This window comes from Nycticebus coucang, chromosome 20, assembly GCF_027406575.1.
Source record: "Nycticebus coucang isolate mNycCou1 chromosome 20, mNycCou1.pri, whole genome shotgun sequence".
Lineage (NCBI taxonomy): Eukaryota > Metazoa > Chordata > Mammalia > Primates > Lorisidae > Nycticebus > Nycticebus coucang.
This window is the reverse complement of record NC_069799.1, coordinates 69036727-69061218: the sequence shown is the minus strand read 5'-3', so window position 1 is coordinate 69061218 and position 24492 is coordinate 69036727. Positions and strand designations below refer to the sequence as shown.

At 49.7% G+C, this 24492-nt stretch overlaps 1 protein-coding gene across 7 annotated transcripts in view; it reads right to left on the bottom strand.

Moving 5' to 3' along the window:
* DIP2C (disco interacting protein 2 homolog C) overlaps nt 1–24492 on the bottom strand; it is a 265905-nt gene that overhangs the window by 73552 nt on the left and 167861 nt on the right. For all 7 annotated transcript variants that reach the window (XM_053572388.1, XM_053572384.1, XM_053572385.1 and 4 more), the window contains 10 exons: nt 23477–23541; nt 22601–22694; nt 21669–21788; nt 19703–19817; nt 8391–8530; nt 5405–5541; nt 3857–4065; nt 2820–2934; nt 2109–2310; nt 412–521 (listed from right to left, as the gene is read on the bottom strand). In XM_053572388.1, the coding sequence (XP_053428363.1) occupies nt 412–521; nt 2109–2310; nt 2820–2934; nt 3857–4065; nt 5405–5541; nt 8391–8530; nt 19703–19817; nt 21669–21788; nt 22601–22694; nt 23477–23541 (1307 nt within the window). The remainder of the gene's footprint in view (nt 1–411; nt 522–2108; nt 2311–2819; nt 2935–3856; nt 4066–5404; nt 5542–8390; nt 8531–19702; nt 19818–21668; nt 21789–22600; nt 22695–23476; nt 23542–24492) is intronic.

Below are 24492 nucleotides of genomic sequence, written 5' to 3'. Positions count from 1 at the left end.
TACAAGAGACCTCCCGGTGTGGCCCTTGATCCCTTAGTAAAAATGTGCACACTGTAGGCATGTGGTGACCAGGTGCTCCAGTTAACATGTCACCACACCCCCAGACTGCAGCACTGCAAGCGGTTATTTGGTCACATCTCCTGATTACCTCTGGGGAACTCAGCAACATTTGGCCCAATGGTATGGCAGGCACACGTGGGTACACACAGCACCCGGCCTTGCTCTGAACTATCCACCTGCATTCCTGAGACCAAGGAAAGGAAGCTGTGTGGTAAGATCACCAGGAGACCGTATGGGCTATGAGGGGGCTCGAGGTGACCTGGGAGGAGTGGGCTGGGATTCCAGAATGAGCCGGTGCAGACATGGAACTGGCCGGTGGGACGGCCACTCTGTGGGCCAACAGGCTCCTACCTTCCGGGCCTGGTCGTTGTCCTCTATCTGACCCAGGTCCCGCCCACTAGCCTGGGCGATACGCTTCCCAGAAACCAGGTTCCCCACCATCACAGAGGCGGGGCCAATCTCTGGAAAGAAAGAGGCACACGGGTGAGGAAACAAAACGGAAATCCACACAACACAACTCTTGGCTGGTACAGAACCACCCTGGGAAGACACTGCCAATGAGTTGGCTTTGAATAAATCTCATTAGAGCAGAGTTTCAGAGAAACGATCAAAATGCAAACAGGCTATGACTGGGGTCTGCAGGAGTGGCATCTCCACCACCCATGAAGCCCTAACGTCCTCCTCCACGGCCTGTGCTGTCCCGGGATGTGACTGGATGGATGCTGATGTTCACTGACAGCTGAGATAAGAAACAAAACAGAAGATGAGCTCGAGATTCAAACGCAATGTGCTTCACTATCAAATAGTGACCCATTCCCAGGTCATCACAATCTCGAGACTTGCCCATCAACTTCTATTCATAAAAGAAAAGTTTCTTAATGAACTACCAAAACCTTTTCAAAATTTCTAACTGCTACAAACCCTAGGTCTCCTCAACATTCTGTCATCCAGATTTTCTCTTCATTCAACACATAAATCGAGATAGACACGTTCACTAGGGAAAGTGAGTCTCCTACTTCATGAGTGTGCAAGGTGTGTCAGAAGGCAGCACAAACACTCGTGTGCCAGGCGTGTGCATTGCCTTTGCCTTGACAATGAGTGAAGGCAAATTCTTAATGAACCTTTGGAAAAGGTCAAGGGGCTGCAGCTCAGGTAAGCACTGTGCTGTTTATGGTGGGGGTGGGAGGAGAAGCCAAGACTGAGGTTCAGTTGCCAGTCATGGGGACAGCCACACACCAAGTCACCTGGCTACACACATAAGCTCACCAAGAGGATGAGCATGGCCGTGGCTGCTGCCTGCCCGGTGTCCTCTGGTTAGTCATACAAGTGAGAGCAGGGCCACCCATAAAACATCCTGTTTGTCACAGCCATGTGAGGAGGGCATGGGAGATCTGGGCTGGCCTGAAGTTTGTGGGCTCCCGCCTGCCAGTGTCCCTGGGTCTGAGCAGTTTGCACCAGCTTCTCAAGGCTGAATTCCATGCAATCACAGAACACGCCTTACATCCTCATGGCCATTCACATGTGAGGTGTTCTTAGATGTTAGAACCAGACCCCTCACACTTGCACAGTCTGTGGACAAACAGCCTGTTTCTGAGCCTCCTCAGTGCACAGGGGCTAAAGCACCCACTTCCTGGGCTCCCCAGGGAGAAGCAATCAGCACTACATAGACATTGGCCATCACAGCGATGCCATGCCGAATCCGCAGGATCCCCAGGTGTGGTGTCCCTTGGTCCCCAGGTAAGGCCCATGAAACAGTAGGGACAGGTTATGAGGACACCATGCCTGGCAGAAGCTACCTTGGGGCAGCTGCACAAACCCTGATCCAGACACAATGCCTGGTGTCCCACCTAGAGGCTGGGCACCTCTCTCCATCCACAGGCTCTGCCATACCCACCCACTCGGGCTAAAGCCCCCTCTGGCGGCAAAGCAGTGGGTCCCCAGAGTGTGTGGCTCTGGGAAACATGAAGGTGAGAAAGGGCCAGAACCCCTGTCTGAGCCTCTCCCATGGGCTCAACCTGCACAGGGTAGGGGCGGGGGGGAGGACACACCTGGCTGCTTCTGCCGAGGCTTCGGCAAGTTTGTGACACAGGTGTGTGGGCACATCAGGACATTGCAGGGGTGCAGGGAGCCCTCCAGGAAGAGCTGCTTCGTCTCTGACAAGTGGATCCCCCCCAGTGGGGTTTTGGGGAGAGTGTTTGCTGGCACCAGGGCCAGGCAGTAAACTCCTACTTGGTGTATACTGTCAATTGCCTAAAAAGAAAGAGGAAATCATGTTATAATAAGAATTATAAACAGGAACACTTGGCAAATGTTTGTATTGTGCAAAACACTGTCTACAACGCACAGTAGTGTATATGGTATGCAGTGTTCCCAGGGCAAAAACACCAAGGCAAGGAGCTATTTTTCTTTTTTAAGTAAACTCACCCATCTGAATAGTTTTACACAGTACTTGCAAAAGGCCATAAATAATAAAAGAGGAAATTTAAAGAAAGGAAATTCTTAAGATTATGGCAAAGAACGTTCTTTGACCTCCTAACGTGAATGGTATAGAGCAGTTTTACAAGCTTGTGGTCTAACTTTATCTGCCTGAGAGGCCCCCAGGACCCTGACTTTATCTGCCTCTGACGAGGCCCCCAGGACCCTGAGAGCTTCCCAGACATGGGACATGCTTCCTGACCAAAAGGGAGAAAGGAAAGGAACAGCGAGAAGCCAAGGGTGGGAAGGGCCAGGCCGTGACAAGGGGGAAGCTGGGCAGTGACCTGGAGCACCCGGCTCATCCACTGGAAGCTGTCCTCCTCCGTGGAGTCCGGCCTCTGCTCTGCCACGATCACTATCCTGTCATCATGGAGGACCGTCACTGAGAACACGGCTATCCTGCAGGGACAGAGGAATGGACAGTCAGTCCCAGGGATCAGTCCCAAAGCTCAGGAGATAGCAGATCCCACCACGGCTTCCAAAGGTCACAACACCAAACTCCCCCACGCTTGCACACACTTGCACGTGTGCAGTGGGGGAGGTGACACGACACAGGGCCACAGGCCTGTCAGACCAGCGACAGCCACCCCACTCACACTGCCTTGGGCACCTGTGGAGTGATGGTCTCCAGGACAGCAGCTGCTGCCTGTCTGGGAACTGACAATTTTCGGCTACAGACCTTCCCGCACAGTCAGCACAGACCTGTGTTGGCCCCAAGCCCTGGGCACCTCTTTGCACAAATGGGCTGTAGTTTCAAGAGTAATTGGAAGGTAGCAACATTATAGCCAAGAGTCCACTTCCCCCTATGCGCTTACTAAGATGAGATTCTAAAGCAACTGTGTGACTTCAAATCAGCAAAACGCTCAAGAGCTGCAGCAGCTGATCTAATGTAGCTCCGAGCCTCCACCGTGAGCCGGACAAGGTGGGGAAGATGGCGGCACGGAGAGGCTGGAGTCTGCAAGCGTCAGCTCTTCGATGTTGTTTGTGGGTCTTTTGGACCTACACCAGGATGAACATTTGGACCTTTAATTTGTGGAATTACTTATGAAAAGTAAATTTTTTTCATAAGGGTGGATAATTTCACTTAAATTACAAAGAAAGCCAATGGAAAGTATTCATGGGGCTGCGGGAATCAACATAAAACCTTCTATACTCAGAACCAGATGAACTCCCAGGGATTAACAAGTTCAGCTACTTCAACTGCGCAGCAAAGGCAGCTGAGTCATGGATCTGAGGTGCTTACATGACTTCTAAACTTCACACCCACATAAAAAGTATGAACTACAGGAAAATGCACAGTTTGCAGACCAGCACCACCAACCTTCCTCTGTAGACGAACTTCATGGGCTCCACGGCCAGGGCTGTTGCCACGATGTCATCAGCATTGTGCCTGCGGCCGCTGACCACCATAAGACCATCCATCTTGCCCACCACGAAGACGAGGCCCCCAGGACCCACGAACCCCAGCAGGCCCGTTCTTATGAATGGGTACTCACTGATGGGCGCCCCTGAGCTCGTCATGGGGAACACCTAGGGACACAGCAGCAGTCAGACACCCTCTCCATACCCTTCCAGCAGCATGGAGGCCTCCAGCCACCCGGCCGCACCTGCTCCCTTCCACGTGACTTGGAGGGACTCCCAGAGACTATGCCTGCTACTGAGGAGTACTGGCTGATTCTGTTTATGAGACCCCAGCGTGATGGCCACACCTTAGATGGGCAGCTTGTGACAGCTGTAAGTCATTAGTCCCTGCCATTGAAATGCTATATCTCCTTGCTGGGGCTCAGCCGGAAAAAAAAATACAAAGGATGTAAATCGAATGCAGCTCAAACCCTAACCTCCTTTCCTCCAATCTACAGATAAACCACACAGGAGACAAGATGGGGTTTTTGTTTGAACTCATATTCAGCTCCAATCCAAGGGATATTGTAGGAAGCCGAATTCACAGTCCACAGAGCCATCCTGGACAGGCCCCGTGACATGTCTGCTCAGGGCTATGCAAAGTTCCAGGCGCTGAGGAAAGGCCACCTGTGGGGTTGGCACTTCCTTAGTCAGATACTGTGCTACTCCAAGGTCGGATCACTTGGTAAACAGATAAAAGTTCTGGGAACACTGGGATGCATCCCTGAAAACCCAAGTCAGTCTAACCCTCAACATGTCTGCTTACTATGTAGCAAGTGTGTGCACATCTCACACACACGCACACCGCACAGTGCACCCCACACAGGCCTGCCGCACCCACCCCGCACATGCATGTACACCACACACCCACATACATGTGTAAACCACACACACGCACATGTGTACACCACACACACGCACATAGCATACATGTACACACACCCGGCCCAACCCCACCCGTAGCATACATGCACACATGCCGGCCCCACCCCACATGTACATACCATACATGTGCCCATATACATGTGTGTACACAGCTGCTCACCCCACACGTGTGCACACCACACACATTTGTGCCACTGAGATCATCACTTAATGAGCACATTTGCTCCATTCTCATGGATTTGAAGGGGCCACATCCCACTAGAACCAGATGGCTGCACACATGGGGGGGGCTTCCCCAGTGCAGACACATGCTCAGGCGTCTCTAACTGTCAGCCTCTCAGTGGGCAAAGATGAGTAACCAAAAACACCCATTTTTAAAAATACATGCTTATCCTTTCTTGATGCCAGTTATAAGGTCGGAACAATGCCGATAAAACAAATTTACCAAAAGCAATAAAGAGCAGGAGAAAGTGCCCCTGTTTAATTAACAGACACATTTTATGACACTTCCCGCCCACTCCTGTGCCCAGTCCCCAGCACATAGGGACTCTAGGGAGCCCCAGGGCAGCAGCCTTGCACCTACCTCAAAGGTGTTCTTAGTCATGCCCGAGAGGCCATAGTATGAGGTGCCCGTGGCGACTGCACACACGCACAGCTCCCCAATCTCATCCGTCCTGCACAGCTGCGGGACCCCATCCGGCTTCACGGAGCACATGATGGCTAAAGGCACAGGGGACCACACCAGCATTAGGGCAAGGGAGGGGCAGACTGCAGGGCAACAGCCAGCCAGGTGCTAGTTTTCCCTACAGAGTCCTCACTTCATGCTACAGCAAAATGTCAGATCTCATAGTTGTAACATCAATATGTAGTTTCACCTGTCTTAATTTTAATGTGTGACACAGAATCAACACAAGGATCATCTGCCACCTGCATATTGTCAGTAAGATGGGGCTCTGCAGGACACACCTTGAACTCTGCAGAACGAGACATGTTGTCATCCTTTGAAGTGTCTCTAAGCTTAAAGCAACTTCCAGAGCAGCGGTTCTCAATCCACAGGAACTGTATTAAAGGGCCACAGCATTAGGAAGGTTGAGAACCACTGTTCTAGAGCCTTGTGGACATTTCCACATTCGATTCCAAATTCCCTGTAAGGTGAGCCCTTCTGGGATTACTGCTCAACTGCCTCAGCGCACCACCCAGTGGCGTTAACAATCTGAGCCACACTCAGATGGCAGGCACAGACGCCACATCCTGCTCACCATCCTGCAAGCAGAGATTCTTATTAGGGAACCAAAAGCCTGGAGTTGGAGGTGATATGTGCATTCGTGGCAGTGAGATGTTTAAAAAAGCCTAAGAGTTCCACGTACCCCCTGTATTGGGGTTAATGTGTCTAAGAAATGGAACCCAGCATAAGCATGGAAAGTTAAACTCACTTGCAATAAAAAAAAAAATTCACAATAAAACTACTCTGAGCCTGGGTGCAGTGACTCACACCTATAATCTCAGCACTCTGGGAGGCTGAGGTGGGAGGATCGCTTGAGCCTAGGAGTTTGAGACCAGCCTGAGCAACAGAGCAAGACCTCATCTCTACAACTACTCAAGACGCTGAGGCAGGAAGATCAGGACTTGGAGGCTGCTATGAACTGTGATCACACCCCTGTCCTCCACACTGGGTGATAGAGCAAGAGCCTGTTTCAAGAAAAAAAAAAGAAAACCCAGAAAACTGTACTGAAATATTCTTCACCATCAGAGTGGGTGAGGGCCAAAGAGACGCACTGTAGAACACCCAGCAGCAGGTGCCCATGACCTTGGGAAGGACAAAGTCAAGTGATGCTAAGCACATGGGCACATCCCCCTTTCTCACACATTTTCCAGCCCCCACACCTCTGCAGACCAAACCCCCAAGGGGCATTTGCCAAATCAGGTGAGGCAGCAAAGGGGGAAATTCCCAGGAAATGGGGGTTCAGATAAACCCTGGTGGGGCGCACTCACAAATGGGATGCCACATTGTCTGGAGGACACAGAAGCTGCCTGCGTGCAGATGAGCCTGGGACAGAAGTTTGTGCTGCACACTTGGCTGTTACATGAAGGCCCCCAGACAAAGGAAGACACACATTTGGGGCGTCTCCAAGGAAACTCTGATGTTCAGAAGGGAGGTTTCTCTTTGTGGAACCTTCAGAATCTTTCAGAGATTCCATCCTGTGGTTTATTTACTTTAAAATTTTTATATATATACTCTTTTTTTGGAGATAGTCTCAAGCTATTGCCCTGGTTGGAGTACCATAGCGTCATAGCTCACAATAACCTCCAACTGTTAGGCTCGAGCAAGTCTCTTGCCTCAGTTTTTCTATTTTTAGTAGAGATGGGGGTCTCGCTTTTGCTCAGGCTGGTCTTGAACTCATGAGCTCAAGCAATCACCTGTCTCAGCCTCCCAGAGTGCTAGGATTATAGGCCTAAGCCACCACGCACCTGGCCTAAATATATTTTTTAAAGAAAGAAATAGAACCAGGAGGCCTGGCCAGGACTGGGGAACACAGCAGCCCAGACATGTCACCATGGGACTGAGGCACAGGCAGCACACGGGGACTCTGGGGAGCCCCAAGGGAGGAGCAACAGTGGGACTCTGGTGACGCCAGGCTGTTGGGCACCATCAAAGCCAGGTCTAATTTCTCAATTTTATGCCCCGAACAGGGCAAGCAGAAAGGCCACTGGCCCCAGAACACATCCCATGGAGGGTTGGGGACTGACCCTCCTCTGAGATGCCATTGAGACTACGTAGCTTCTATCTGCCAGGTATGTCTCAGGCCTGAGACCCTGTGAAGGTCCCATGAAGACCGAGTGCCCTGCATGTGCTGACCAGGGTGTGGCCATCCTGCTAGTGGGTGAGACCACACTGTGCCCAAGGCTGAGGCCCAATGCAGAGCCTGCCTGCTGACATGACTCTGAGTTCTGGGTGCCAGGACCTAGGTGAGCACAGTCTGCAGACAAGAGGGCTGGGGTCAGGCATGCTCCTGGGGTGCCAGCAGGTGGGAAGGTAGGCGGGTCTTTCAATCAGGAGGCATCTCTTTGTATCTCTGAAAATGGTTTCTGTGACTTAAAAAAAAAAAAAAAAGGCTTTATTGCTAACAATAAGCTTCACTAATATCACTGACACATTGCTTGGTGCTCACACATTTCTAAAGCCTCTGGGAAAACTCGCTGGAGTGTCCAGCTTCAGCTGAGTTGGGGCCAAGAGGCAGGTGCTCTGGCTCAGAGAAAGAAGGTCCTGGGGTCCCAGTGTGCAAAGTAGCCCTTTGCCATGTTCAAGTATTTGGGGTTATATTTTACCAGAAGGAGAGCTGCCCCAAATGCTGAAGCTTAATGAAGACTCCAGAGGGCTAGTGGTGCAGCCTGGGTGCTCACACCAGAGGACAGGTAACAAGGGAGAAGAGAATGGTGACATGGGGAAGGGGGGATGGTGACACAGGGAGGGGAGGATGGGAAGAGAGACGGGTGACACGGGGAGGAGGGACAGGTGACACATGACAGAAAAGCACCCAGTACCAAATCAGCCCAGGGCCCACACTCACCTCCAGGCATCACAAGGCCAACATCTTGCACTGTGAGCACGGACAGCTTCTCCTCTGAGTCCACGCGGATGACCCCGTAGGTCAGCCCATGCATGGAGAGGACGCCGCGGCCGGGAGGCTGGTTGCTGTCATCTGTGGGCCTGTAACAGCAGTGTCTGTGTGAGTGTTTATATGCTTTTTTAAATATACCAGTTACTTAATCGACTCTGCCTGAGTTCCCAGGACGTCATAAAAATACTCTGAGCTGGGCCTCTCTTTGGATGCCTCCCCCAGCTCCTGCTGTCTGCCCCTCAGGCTGCAGCTGGCTGGAAAGAGATAGCCATATCTCTGAGGACACAGGTACCAATGGGGAGCAGGAGGAGGGAAATCCTGATGGCCCAGCCCATGGAGGTGCACACCTGGCTCATGCCACTTTTCTAGAAAAGGGCTCAAGGTAGAGCTGTATGTGCCATCTGACAGCCAGGTTCTTGGGAAAATTATCTGGATGACAGGCCTGTGGAGAGTGCTCTCTGGCCAGGAGACAAGAGGCTCAATGTGCAGCCTCCCAGAGCCCATGCATGAAGAAGAGTGCTGGGGCAGTCTCTACCCAGCATGTCCTTCCTGAGGGTATCATCCGCAGCTCCCTCGCTGGATAGCCTCTGCCCCGCACGCACCACCTGACTCTACACTTGCGGCCTCCCCCAGCAGACCTTCCTGAGAGCAGCAGTGTCCACTCTGTGATGCAGCCCCAGAACAGTGTCCAATGATTTAAGTATCTGTTGACTAAATTAATAAACTATTTCCAATATCATGAATTTTTTTCCCCAGAAAGTAAAGATTCTCCACTGTCTGTTCAAGTGGGAGACCACAATTTAGGTAAACATAATATCTATTTCGTAATAAGGTAGTTTAAGATCTAAATAAATTTACTATTTAACTTGAGACTATTATGATTTATAATAAATCTAAAGACATAAATGGGGTGACAGATCTCATTCAAATAAAGTAACTTGTATATTTAAAAAGGCATACGAGAGTCCAGAAATACCATTATTCTATATGTAAAAATCAAAAAGGGTAGGGCTAACCAGACAGAAGTCAAGCCCACACAAATAATAAACCACACAAAACTACTTTTACATGATGAGCTAAGAAGGTGGGAATATTCTGGCTTTTTCTTTTCCAAAGACTCCAACAAATCAGAACTTGCAAATGAAAAAACGAAACTGTTCTAGGCATTCTGACCACCGTTTCCTCCATGGTCCTCCTCCAAGACTTAACACACAAGTGAGAGAAGTTTGAGCACCTCTTGTGGGTTGAACTGTGCCCCTCCCCCCAAGGATAACTGTGGCCTCCCTCAGAAACAGGGTCTTTGCAGACACAGATGGTCCAAGCTGATGATTGGGTCACATCCTGATGAACCCACTGAGAAGAGGGGAAATCAGAAAGCACCTTCTCTGTCCTGGCATTTTCTACCTTCAGCCCTAGGACCCTAAGCATGTCTTAGTTCACTGCTATTTCCTTTATATAAAATTTTAAATGAGTAACACGGGAGCACACTGTTAGTATGAATAAGCTGAACATCACAGCAGAAAAGGAAGTCCTCGTGTGTGCCCCATGAGCCCTTCCCTCCCACGACCTGCCCAACGGGCAACCAAGATCAATGTTGTTATACATAAGTTATGTATAAAATATGGGTGTATATGAACAAACTTATTTTCAAAGAAAAACAGATTTATAGTGTGCATATTCTTCTGCAGCCAACTCTTTTCCCCAAATTTATCTGTACTTCTTTCCTGGTCTGTGAGAGAACATGCATGCAAGTGGCGTGCTGTGTGCACACACCAATGAATCATGTTCAATAATACAATACATATTCATTTGGTTTCTTTCATTCAACTTTTAAACAGTTGACAGTATTTCTATAAGATAAATACCTAGAAAGAAAATAGAAGAACTTAATAAAGCCTAAATACCTTCTATAGGGGAGCCTTATTTTGTATTTCCACTAAAAGAACAGAGTATTATATTATTACCTTTCACTCACTAAACACGTAGTTAGCACTGACTAGATGCTGTACATCATCAATATTTTACACCCGGCACTCTTGTCTCTACCACAGTCCTGGGAGGCAGGCCCAATGCCATGGTCCCACCATGCAGATGGGCAGCAGAGGCGGTGGAGGTTGGGCACAGCCCTGGCCACAGCAGCAGGTGTCCCCGGTCCCGGCCCCAGCCCCTATACATCAGCAGTCCCATATCTTCTGCCAACACTGACAATCAAACTTTAAAACTTCACCCAATTTGATGGGTAAAAACTATGCCTTTCTGTTCCAATTTGCATCCCTTATTAACCAAGTTAAGCTATGTTCACCTCCATCACCACCTTCCCAGCAAATAAAAATTCTGAGCAGATAAACTAGGTAAGGAAGTGAAAAACTAACCCCCAAAGCAGAATTCACGAGAATTTAAAAAACATTTACTCTAATGGTAACAGCACATTAAATAATAGCTAATAAAGCTACAGACCAATTTGTCTACTTCTGAACTCTGTTCCAAGATGAAATGGTAGCCACAGGACAACAAGGCTCCTGAGATACACAAATCCAGGGAGGAGCCAGCCAGGCAGTTCCCAGGACTGTGAGGTCATGACACGTGAGGCCACTTGCAGTGCCAAAAGGACACACGCGTGGGAATCAAGACAGAGAGGGGCGCACGTGAGAATTAAGACAGAGAGGGGCACACGTGTCCTCCGTGACACCTCCCAATGAATGTTCTGCACAGGCGGTCTGCACCACTATTTACCCGTCACAGCATTCCAGCCTCTGCAAAGCCTTCAGAGAACCTTTAGCTAATCTTGCTTGCATAACAATCAAAGAAAGAACTGCTATAAATTTCAGTGAACACATGTATAGTTCGCTACTCCTGACAGCAGGCAGAGCCTGGCTGGGTTCAATGTGTTAATACAAAATAAGCGTGAGGCAAGTCTGTAACAGGTAGTTCAACAATTTCCAGTTCCAGAGCTCACCAGAGTAATTGCACCTGCCTCTGCAAAGCTTCAGGGCCCTCGTCACCTGCCGAATCCTCTGCAAGAGAGAGCCCAGAGCCCTGCCTTTCCTCTTCCTCACACGCAATCTCCAACCTGGTGATTCACGGCTCAGGAGCAGCAGCTCGTCTGCAGAACAAGGAGTGAGGTCACAAGTCACTGCAGCAACTGGATGGGATAGACCCTCGCAGAATAGTGCATGTGCATGAACATCACTGTGGCCGTGCTGACAACAGCAGCAGTGAGTCCTTGATTCTGTGTCTGCAGCGCTGTGCAGAGCCTCCTGCCCATCAGCACCCTTGTCTCCCAGACCAAGCCTCAGCGTCCCCAGCACTGCCCAGGCTGCAAAGCCAACAGTGAAAGGCCAAGACAGGGACCAAAGACACACTGCAGCCCCACCCTAGACACAGAGGAGGGAGGAGGAAGCAGCTTTCTGACTTCCAGGTTGGATACTTTCAAAAAGTAGATGATTGTGCTGATGGGGGGTGTCTTTATTGTCCTCTGGAATTGCTGCTTTAATCAATATTTTACATAATTTTACCCTTTCATTGCTAAAGTATCAAGGTATTCAAACTACTGTCTACTCAAAAAGGCCAAATCTATTTTTTAGGTTGATAAAATCATCACAACGTCGCTTTAAAAAATTAATTCTATCATCTACGTTTTGGAGATGGAAACAGACTCGTACAGGCAGCCTGGAAGGAACGTGGAGCTAGAAAAACTCCTGGTTTTCACTTTCCTTTTGTATATTTCTACCGAGGATTTCAGGCATCAGGAATTCATTATTTCCCCAATACTTCTCTATAACTACTCTTGAGAATGAACACATAAAATATAACAGGACGTTGACTACCTCAAAGAGAATAAAATATTTTAAATAACTGGGTAAAAACACAGCTTCACAAGGGCCAGGACAACCTTACCAGAGGACAGTGGCATTTCTTATCTCACTTGGCCATGAACATATGAACATAGGCACAGATGAGGACACGCGCACATGGAGACAGGCACGCGCGAAGGCGGACACGCTCACGAGGACACGCGTACACCGAGACAGGCACGCAGGAAGACGGACACGCTCACGAGGACACACATACATGGAGACAGGCACGTGGGAAGGCGGACACGCTCACGAGGACATGCGCACACCAAGACAGGCATGCGCAAAGGCGGACACACTCACGAGGACACGCGCACACCGAAGACAGGCACGCGGGAAGGCGGACACGCTCACGAGGACACGCGTACACGGAGACAGGCACGCGCGAAGGCGGACACGCTCACGAGGACACGCGCACACCGAGACAGGCACGCGCGAAGGCAGACACGCTCACGAGGACACGTGGACACCGAGACAGGCACGCGGGAAGGCAGACACGCTCACGAGGACACGCGTACACCGAGACAGGCACGCGCAAAGGCGGACACGCTCACGAGGACACGCGTACACCGAGACAGGCATGTGCGAAGGCAGACACGCTCACGAGGACACATGGAGACCATACATGCAAACACGCGTAAGGACAGACGCATGAAGAGACAAGTGAGGAGACATATGCAGACACATACATTGAGGACAAACATGAAGACACATGCACGAGGACACATGAAGAGATACATGCAGACACACAACATACGTGAGGACACATGAAGACACATGGGAAGACACGCGTGAGGACACACAAAGAGATACAGACACACGCCTGAGGACACATGAAGACACGCGTGAGGACACAAAGATACACACAGACACACGTGTGAGGACAAACATGAAGACTGATATGTGCAGACACACATGAACACACACGTGAGGACACATGAAGACACATGGGAAGACACACGTGAGGACACACATACACAGACACATGTCTGAAGATGCACAAGGAAGGCAGAATCTTCTCCTGCCTTTGTTCCTTCAGTTTCTTAAATTCTCTCATGCTCTTAAAAAATGAATTCCTTGAGGGGGGCAAAAAATAAAAATAAATAAATAAATAAATTCCTCACACTCTTAAAAAAACCTCAACTACTTTGCAATAAATATTGGTCACTGTTTTGGAGAATGGCCTATCCCTGGGTGCTCTGGCCTGCCTCCCACCGGGCAGCACAGCTGAAGGGCACATCCTGTAGAGGTGCCAGCGATCCCTACTCCAACCCTCCACCAGGGTCTGCTGGAGGCTCTCAGAAGCTCCTCTGTCCCCTGCCCACTTAGCAAAGAGGATGCTGGAGGTTTTATCCATCCTATGAGCCCCACACCTTCCAATCCATACTCTTCTGCATGAGACACGTCGGGGTTGGGGCACTACTGCCCCACAGCTGCCCCCACTTGCTGAGGCACAGACATTCCTCAGGAAATAACCACAAAGTGGCCCCAGCAAGGGCCAGAAGGTCTACAAACAGGGAACAAACCCATCTAATTACCACTTTTTGCAAAATGGACCACTTGCAAAATGGACTAAACCCTCAGCCAGCAATTGGTGGCACCACACTGCTCACTGGACATCCGATCTCTTCCTCACACCAGGGCACAGTGAGCATTCCCAGGAAACCCTAACCACAGCACCAAGGAAACCTTGTCCCAGAACTGCTGGGGAGAAGGGTGACCTGGACCCTCTGCAGAAGAACCAGGCAATGCTATTGTCTCTGAAAGCTATAAACAATCAACAAAATGTGGCACTTGCGATGCTGCCTGCACACTGGACCTTGAAGTGACATGTAGGAAAGTTTGTTTTGTCAGGCCAAAACCCACCGGGAAGCCTCCCAGGCCCCACTTAGAAGGGCTTCATAGGACTTCTCAAAGCTATTTTCTATATAGTAACCTGGACTCTGGCACTCACAAAATTCTCTTCAGGTCTTTAGACAAATACATTGCATTTCTAATAAATATCTGTCCTTAGCCGGGTGTTGTGGTGGGCACCTGTAGTCCTAGCTACTCAGGAGGCTGAGGCAAGAGAATCGCCTAAGTCCAAGAATTGGAGGTTGCTGTGAGCTGTGATGCCATGGCACTCTACCAAGGGCAACAAAGTAAGACTCTTGTCTCTAAAAAAAAAAATATCTGCCTCAACCTCTCTGTGGACACAATAATTCCCAAGAAATCCCAGCATGTGAGGAATTCCCCTCCCCTTGTAGGTTACAGAAATAACCCAGATAGGGCCCATTCATAAAAACTGAAGCATGAGTACCAACTTCAAATTTATTTGAAAATGACTTAAATATAAGGACAGTGAGAGAAGACTGCTAAAGCCCAGCATTGGTCTCTCCCCGAAAACATTCACCACTGAAATAAGCTGTTGCCCAAGTTGGAGTCCAAGTGCGGGAGCCAACTGCAGCGACTGTCCTCCCATAAATCGGTGTTAACATTGCAAATGTGCATCCTCAGCATGAAATTACGGAAAGGACAGCGACTATCTTGACACAACAGAAGAGTGTGTCAGGGCACAAGGACAGTGACCTGACAGAAACCTCCACCCAAGGGCCACTTTCAATGTTCATGACACTGTCATTCCTATTCAACTTATAACACTAAAATTAAACCTTCTTATCCTTTGATTTCTTCTTCTTTTTTTTTTTTTTGTAGAGACAGTGTCTTACTTTATCGCCCTCGGTAGAGTACTGTGGCATCACAGCTCACAGCAACCTCCAACTCCTGCACTTAGGCAATTCTCTTGCCTCTTGCCTCACCCCAGCCTCAGTCCCTGAGTAGCTGGGACCACAGGCGCCCACCCCAACACTCGGCTATTTTTTTGTTGCAGTTTGGCCGGGGCCGTGTTTGAACCTGCCACCCTTGGTATATTAGGCTGTCACCCTACCCACTGATTTGCCACCCCTTTGGTGCCACCCCTTTGATTTCTTCTTGAATTTGAATGAGGCTGGTATGAGGTTGTCAACATGGTGGCTTTGGGGAGGGTCGCTACCACAGGTGAGGCACTGCCTGGGGCCCTGCCCAGTGTGTGGGCTCTGCTCAATGCCTGCCAGTCTCTGCTAATGACCGAAAGCCCAGCTGCTGCACTGGGAAGGCTGCAAGGAGGTTTGCTGCAGCTGTTCCCTGCACAGAGCCCCCCAGGCATGCAACCTGGCTGTGAACACTCAGCCCAGGGTGTCCCTTTCTCTGGACCAGCCTGGAGGGCTACTGATAGCTGAAGACAAACACACAGCAGTTTTCAGCAGACCAGGTTGTCAGTGGCACCACATGGTCAAGTGCAATGAAAACAAAAAGCCAAACCACACCCAGCTCCACCTGTGTGACAGGTGAGCTGTGCAGATCACCACATACATGCACAAGAACGGGCTTGGCCCTTAAAAACCTTTACTTCTGCTGAATGAAACAGGACTGTCAGAGGTAAGCATACAGGAGAGACTTTCTTATATTTTATTTTGGTCCATTCAAAAACCACTGTGCCCCAGGCATGGTAGCTCATATCAATAATCCTAGCAGTTTGGGAGGCTCACTTGAGGCTGGGAATTGGAGGCTGCAGCAAGCTATGATGACACCACTACACTCCTGCCCAGGCAAAAGAGCAAGGCCTTGTCTCAAAAACAAACAAACAAAAAAACCCCGCTGCGTATTTACCAGGCAGAGATGACAATAAAAGATAAATTTATAAGTAAATCCCACAGCACATAAAAGCCAGCCAAAGGTGGGTTGTGTAGGCCCCTCTGGCTGGGGGTTGCTGCCAGGCTTGGGAGGGATCTCCAGGCAGAGCAAAGAGACCGGCCTTGGACTTGTACAGGAGAAAGGGCTGAAGGGCTGGAGGCTAGGAGAGCCCTCGGCAGACCTGTCCCCAGAGGAGGGTCACATAAGCTCTGGCCAGATTCGGGGGCAGGGGAGTGGAGAGCAGAGGGTGGGAAGTGGAGGTGAAGAGCAGGGAGGGTTTGGGGGACCAAGTGGCCATCAGGAGGGATCTGGTCTGGATTCAGACTTGCCGGGAGGCTTGGTTACAGGATACAAGGAGGAGGAAGGGGAATAGGTTCTAAGTCACCAGCTGGGCCTCTGGGAGACAGAGGACCCGGAAGGGCAGGTGCTAAACAGCCTTGAACAGTATGAGTATTTATCCATTTATAATATTTATACACTGCTCCTCTGATAACAATGAGATATGAGCAGATAATGGTGCTTACAGTAGAAATCATGTCCTCTGCCCCATATTTCCCACCCAGGTGAAGGAACAGCAGAGTCCTCAACATGGTGTCAAAATCCAAGAGTATTTTTCACACATTCCTGGCCCAGACCCTTCTTTTTGTGAAGCTTGGCAAGTGGGGAAGAGCTGAGGGAGGTGCCGGCACACAGCTCTGCAGCCCTGGGCCACCAGGGCCTCTCAGCAAAGCGGGAGCAGGCATCTGGGGACACAGCATCAGCACCCTCATCTCTAAGGAGGGATCAATCTGTCTTAAACAAAGTCACGTGAGTCTGATCACCTGCCTCTTCCATTGATGGAAGTGTTCGTGAAAACCAAAATGAAAGACTTTAAGGCATTTTTAAGTCTACAAAGTCCTGGACAAACCCTGGGTACCTGGTGTCACCTGCTGACCGAGGGCCTTGAACTGAGGCCTGAGTCCTACTAAGAGTCCCAAGGAAGTCCAGTGTGATTTTAAGTCATGTCAAAAAACAAATGTGTCCTGGTACTGCATGCTGGAGAAGTGGCCCCATGTGAGTTTGCAGAACCGCAGAGGCCTCAGGGTGCTGGGCTGGCTGGCATTGCAGCTCGGCACAGAGGTACCTCTTGGGCCTGAGGCCACCAGTCAACCTGCTCGGTGTGCTGCTGTGTAGATACTAAAGTGGGACCTACGTCTGACCTCCTCACTCCGCTGGCCAAGCCATACAGGTTGTATACCCCATGTGCAGGTCAGCACAGTAGTGACCACCTCCATGTTGGCAAGCTGGTCACTCACAGCCTAGGTGGTCACCTCACAGAGCGCCTCCTGCGTTGGGCAGTCTGACCATTACCTGCTCCTTGCTGCTTCCTTTAGTTGTCTTTGAGAGGGATTTGAGCCTCGATTTCAAAGTGCCCTCCTTCATCTTAGTTTTGCTTATAGGCATTTAGGATTCTGAAGTCCGAAAAGGAAGGCAAACAAGTGAGATGCATCAAGGTACTTGTGAGTGCTGTCAGCAGATACAACTATTCTTAGGAACCTGAATCTTCAAATACATTAACAGGATATTTTTCAAAAATTATCATTACCTGGATAAAACCACAAAGTCAATAAGAACCAGTAAGAATAGCTTAGAACTAAAATCAGTCTACTTTTTCATATGTATAATATATACATATTTTTTTTCTTGAGATAGGTCAGTCACCTAGGCTAGAGCACTGTGGTGCTATCACAGCTCACAGCAACTTCAGACTCTGCACTCAAGCCTCAAGCGATCCTCCCACCCCAGCCTCCAGAATACTGGGGACTACAGGTGCTATCACCAAGCCAGGCTGATTTTTTTTTTTTTTTTGCAGAGACAGGATCTTGCTTTGTTGTCCAAGCTGGTCTCAAGCTCCTGGCCTCAAGTGATCCTCCCACCTCAGTCTCCTGTCTACTTTTCTGACCCTTCATCTTGTGCAAGAGCAGAAGAGGCTGTACTGCCACTAACCGTCACAAGAGTGTATATTAGAGACACACAGAACCCAGCCTTACACATGCAGACCAAGGAGTATGTCGCAGGCCTTGCAGAGAACAGGCTGAGCAAATCTCAGTTAAGTGTGTGTCCCATGGGTACATTCTGAGCTGGGTGAGGGTTAACACACCTTTCTTTTGATCATGAAAAAACTGGGGAGAGTCATGGAGGCTGAGAAAGTCTACGGGAGCCCGCAAGTGCTCGGAAGAATGGTGTCTTAAGAACAGTGCCTGCCAAACAACATTTGCTGAAATGAATAAAAAGTAACATGGAATCAGAAACATGCTAGACAACAGGAAGGAGGGAAACAAAAGGCCCAGATCACTTACAACAGGTTCTCTGATGGACATTCTCCACCCGCCGTCCCATGTCAGAGAGCAGGGAACAACCCCGCTCGGAGGAGGAAAACGCAAGGGTGTGAACACAGAGGCCCTGTTTAAGGGCACAGTTCATGCCACTCCGCAGTTTCCAATCAGGTCCAAGCCACACACGTTTTTCACAAAGTGCTCTTGAAAACAGGGCCTGCCTAACACTCCCAATTCATGGACGTTATGACGGGATGCCCAGCGCAGATGCACCCTCACCTTCACACTGCTCCTGAGGGGCAACTATACAATCCTTCTTAAAAAATGAAGATATGATTGTGGCAACAACTCCATCACTGATCAATTTAAATTACATTTAGACTTTTCTGATTTAACCAAAATTGTAAGTGGCTTCTGATACCTTAAAGATTTTCAATTTCTCAGCCTGCTAGTCAGGTAATACAGTTGATATTACATTAGCAAATGCCTAAAAGCACCAGGTTTCTTAGTGAGGGGAATTCTTCTGTGAATATTTTTGGAAACCTTAATAATTCAATAACATAGATAGAGCAGAACTCAGGTACTTTGTACACTGAGTATTCGACATCGTCCATTCTTATGATGGAGCACATTTTATTTCATACGCTACAGGAGATAAAGCCCAACTAGAGACGGAAACAAAGGTCATGTTACAGACATCAAGTATTGAGATGACGCAGATGCCTGAGAGCTGGAGCTCCGACTGATGCAGCCCTGGGTGAGGACGGTGATGCCCATGTGGGTCCCCCTGCACCTGTCTCTGGAGTGCTGATGGCACTCAGCACCATCTTTTCTCACCTGGGACAGATTCCCAGTGCCACTTCCCTTTCACGCTCTGCGCTTCTGCGGACCAGGCACCCAGAAGACCTCAGGTCCAGGGGATGGACGTGTCACAGACCTGAGGGCCATCTGATATGTCGCCTGTCACTCAAAAGCTCAGAAACCAGAGGTTTTTCTATTCCAGAGGCAGAAAGGATAGACCAAACACAAGGGCATCCAACATCCCAAATTAGAGCTGAGATGAATGCAAGCAAATGAACATCTGAGTGACCTGTGAGGGTGAGAGGCTACTGCTCCAGATATCTCTAGGCAGAGAATTCCACTTACTCAGGGCTTAAAATGAGGCTGCAGAGAGTGAGAAATGCTTTTCTAGGGCCTAAATCTGGACTAGTCACTAGAGCCCACTCCCTGGCATATAACATGGGGACAAACTCATCCTGAAAGCTCAGGTCCTGTTTTTTCATCCTCACATTAAGCTCAGCTGCCATGATTTTCAGGTCCCCATCTACTGCTTCCTTGGGCGGCCCTCAGTGCTGCCCACATGAATGATGCAACTCCGTACCTCCGGATGGCCACAGTGAGGGCCTCTGGTGAGCTGGCACAAGGGCAGATGACCTCCTGTCGAAGGCCTTTACTTTGGAAGACATTGAGAAACGCATCACAAGAAGAAATTGACCCTGGAGTGAAAGAGGGACATGATCAGAGGACTGAAGCTTTGTGGCTGACCCAACCTCCCCCCCCCCCAACCAAGATACCAAACAGCTTTCAAGTTAAGGCTTATGCACAAAGGAGCTTGGCAGGGTGGAAAAACACTTCCTTTAGGGCAATTTCTTGTTTATGTTACATACATACATACATACAATAAAACAAATGTGGGTCATTATAAAACATTGAGATACACAAAAATCAAGAAATGTAAAATCCATGTGGATGAAAACAAATGAAGCCCTCCCAGCAAGACCAAAAGCTGAGTAAATGACTAAGGACTCTGTCCATCGTATTTCTTGAAAGTGAAAATAATGGACCAAAAAACAGTTATGTCTCAAAATTTTCATAGTGACCCATATTATATTCTCAAACCTACAGAACTCAAGAATATAAATAATATAATTTCTACACATTAGATACTTTTGTTGACTGTAAGCTACCTTTTTTTTCTGAGACAGAGCCTTAACCTGTCGCCCTGGGTAGAGAGCCGTAGCGTCACAGCTCACAGCAATCTCCAACTCTTAGGCTTAAGCACGTCTCTTGCCTCAGCCTCCCAAATAGCTGGGACTACAGCTTTCTATTTTTTGTTTGTTTGGCAGGTCCGGGCTGGATTCAAACCCACCAGCTCTGATGTATATGGCTGGCACCCTAGCCGCTGAGCCGACAGTAAGCTACCTTTAATAACTTCCCTGAGACATGCTCAGTTACAGGAGTCTTGAGAGACGGGTAACTCTAACCATAACCAAATGAGGGTAACGCTTCCTCTGTTAACGTGGATAACAAGACTGAGGTATAAGTACCAAGAACACAGCAGCTGAACTATTTCTGAACCTAGAGATCTACCTTGCTTTATGCAAGACATACTGTTGTGTAGAGTTATTGATAAAAAAAAAAAGTTTATTAGGCTCGGTGCCTGTAGCTCAGTGGTTAGGGCACCGGCCACATATACTAGGGCTGGCAGATTCAAACAGGGCCTGGGCCTACTAAACAATAACTACTACAAAAAAAAAAAAAAAAAAGCTGGGCATTGTGGTAACCGCCTGCAGTCCCAGCTACTGGGAGTCTGTGGCAAGAGAATCACTTACGCCCAAGAGTTTGAGATTGCTGTAAGCTCTGACACCATTGCACTCTACCGAGGGAGAAATAGTAAAACTCTGTCTCCTAAAGGAGTTTATTAAATTATAAAATAATTCCATAAATTGTGAGCTAAAAAGAAGAAATCCTTATAAAACGTATCTGTTTACAAGTCTACTATTATGTATCAGGCATTAAGAAAGTTTATACTTCCTTAGTTTGCAAGTATAAACATCACTTTGTAAATGTGGTCAGAAACATTCTTCCCTTCAATTCACTGTTTCTGGTTTTGCATATCCTTCTCACAAAAACAAGCCAGTGTAGTCTTTGTTTCAGTTGACTTGAGGTGTGTGAACAGTATTCCACAGAACGGCTTCTTTACTTTGAGCATTTTTTGTTATAGGGTGTGATAATGAAATCCCATTAAAACTGACAATTCACTAATCAACAGTGGTGTTTCCTGAGTGTGTTTCCCATCACACACCAAAGCACCAGAGTGACATCATTCCGTCCTTGTCAAACTTTATGATTTAGGTGCAATTTACAGCTGACGACATGGGGTTAGAAGAGGCACCCCCAGGCTGTGCACCCACTGCCGCCCTGTGCCATCGGGCCTTTTGGCTGGCCACAGTGAGCAGTGTTGCCTGCTTATTTTAACACAACTTTTTTACTAATAAAGATTAGAAAGAGAAAAATCAAAGTGCAAAGAAAAATAAGGCCATCTACACACGGCCGCCTCCACTCACAGGGGTTGGCGCCATCAGCCACGATTAGCATGCGTAGAGAGGACAGGTTGACGTCGCGCTGGTCTCGGTGTGCCACCAGTGCCCAGTGCATGTCCCGAGACTTCACGCAGGCCACTTTTGCTAAGAAGAAGAGCAAAGTGGGTTACCTCGCACTGTCAGACCCTCCCACACTGAGACCGGGTGACCGTGACTTGGGGGGGGGGGGCAGCATATACCACAGGGACGCACCTTTGTACTGGCAGACCCTCACACAATGAGACCAGGTGACCGTGACTGGGGGGGGGGGGGCGTATACCACAGGGACACACCTTTGTCCTTTTTTTTTTTTGTGGTTTTTGGCCAGGGCTGGGTTTGAACCCGCCACCTCTGGCATATGGGACCAGCGCCCCACTCCTTGAGCCACAGGCGCTGCCCTTTTTTTCTCCTTTTTTTTTTTTTGTGGAGGGACACACCTTTGTACTGGCAGACCCTCACTGAGAACGGGTGACCGTGATGGGGGGGGGGGTGGCACATACCACAGGGATGCACCTTTGTACTGGCAGACCCTCCCACACTGAGAACGGGTGACCATGATGGGGGGGGTGTGTGGCACATACCACAGGGACGCACCTTTGTACTGGCAGACCCCAGGGTGGGGGGAGGGCAGCATATATCACAGGGACACACCTTTGTACTGGCAGACCCTCCCACACTGAGAACGGGTGACTGTGATGGGGGGGTGGCACATACCACAGGGACGCACCTTTGTACTGGCAGACCCCAGGGTGGGGGGAGGGGAGCATATATCACAGGGACACACCTTTGTACTGGCAGACCCTCCCACACTGAGAACGGGTGACTGTGATGGGGGGGTGGCACATACCATAGGGACGCACCTTTGTACTGGCAGACCCCGGGGTGGGGGGAGGGGAGCATATACCACAGGGACGCACCTTTGTACTGGCAGACCTTCTGGATCCAGGACAGGGGGTTCACCTTCATCAGTGAGTACGGGATGCTGATCACGTGCATCATGTTCATGACGCTCTGGAAGCGACAGACACAGCACATGTGTTTCTGTGTCACTGAGTGTGGTAGGAAGGTCTGTCGAGGTGCCACCCCACATCGCGGACCCTGGTGCTCTGGACAGCAGAGCACACAGGAGCCCACTCGAGTCCATCAGATCTGCCTCAGCAAGAAGCTACCAGCCTGCTCTTGGTTCTCATTCTTGTCATTCATGTGAGGACTCAGGAGTCTCACCTTGGAGGAGGGTGAGTGTCAGCGTCAAATTGCCAGATACAACACACGAGTCACCACATGGGAAGGAGACACAGCAGCTGGGCCCAAGCTTCCTAGTGCCAGGCACGGCCCACATGGGGACAAGGTCACTCCTCAGAGCAGTGCCACAGCCCAGGACTGTCCCCAAGGGCAACAGACATGTGTCCAGGCCACAGCTGGGCTGTCATTCGAAAGGTAGGTCTGCCCTCTACCCCCACAGAGTAATGGACCAGCCGATCCCTAAATGATCAGGGAAAAACTGCTAAGACTCCGAGGTGGGCAGAGGCATAGGGAAGTGACCCAAAACCAGGACACGGCTACTTTACTGTACAACCTCAACCTCCATGTGACCCTTAAAGGATATTCCAGCAGCCAACCTCCGACAGCCAGCTCAGCCCCCAAGCCGGTCCTCTGTGCCCTGTGAGCTGCGAGGACAGGATGACCCTGACAGTGGGCACTTCCCTCTCACAGCATGAAAGACGGACTTGACCACCCTGACACCCTCACTGAGCTTGGCCACATGCAAGGCAGGGCAGGGCAGGGCCACTCACTGTCAGGATCCCATGCCAGAGTCCAACGTCCTTCTTGAAGTCCAGCACATTAACTATGGTCTCCGCTGCACAAGAGAAGGGCCAGAGTCTTTTACTTATGGCCACAGCACAGAGTGAGACACAAGCAAGACCCAGCCTAAGGCAGAGGCAGCAATGGCCTGGGTAAACATTGCTCCCATGGCTGAGAATGGGGCTGGGGGTGGGGAGGTGTCTGCCTCACTCAAGGTCCCACCAGCCCAAGCTCCCCACACACCCGGGGACACTCCTCCTCCTTTGTGTCTCCTTTTCTTTTCTTTTTTTTTTTTGGTTTTTGGCCGGGGCTGGGTTTGAACCTGCCACCTCCAGCATATGGGGCCGGTGCCTTACTCCTTGAGCCACAGGCGCCACCCTGTGTCTCCTTTTCTATCCTTGACTTGTCTTTTCTGATTAAAGATTTCTTTTCACCTCCCTCATGTGTCCCAGAAAAGGCAGAAGCTTGCAGCTGGCACCTGCCACAGGGCTGGCTCCTGTCGCCCTATTGGATAGACATCCCCAAGCTGGGTGTGTGATGACAAAGGAGAGGAGGGCTTGAGGACAGGGATGGAAGACTCTTTGATGACTATGTGAGGAGAGAATTAGACACAAATGCTGCAATTACGGGGTGTGGAAGTGAAGCAGGGAGCCTATCACAGACCATCCCTGCTAGCCAAGGGCAGCAAGTGCCCACATGCTGCCCAGACACTACTAAGGCCACCCATGCTCACTTGCTCTTTTGGTGAGGGTTGCCCGGAGGAGGTGGAGCCTCTGTCCCCAGTGCTTAAGTGGGGAAGCTGCATGGGGCCCAGCGTGGACGTAGAGGGACCAGCCCTGGTCCAAGCCTCCAGGCAGCGACATGCTGTTACTCCAGCCCAGTAAGTCAGCGCCTGGGCACAAACACTTTCTGGTACCAAGGGGGTTTCGTGGTCCCTGCAGCGGGTGCCCTGGTCAAAAGAACACTTCACGCAGCCCAGGCCCTGGAAATGTGACCTGGCAAGAGG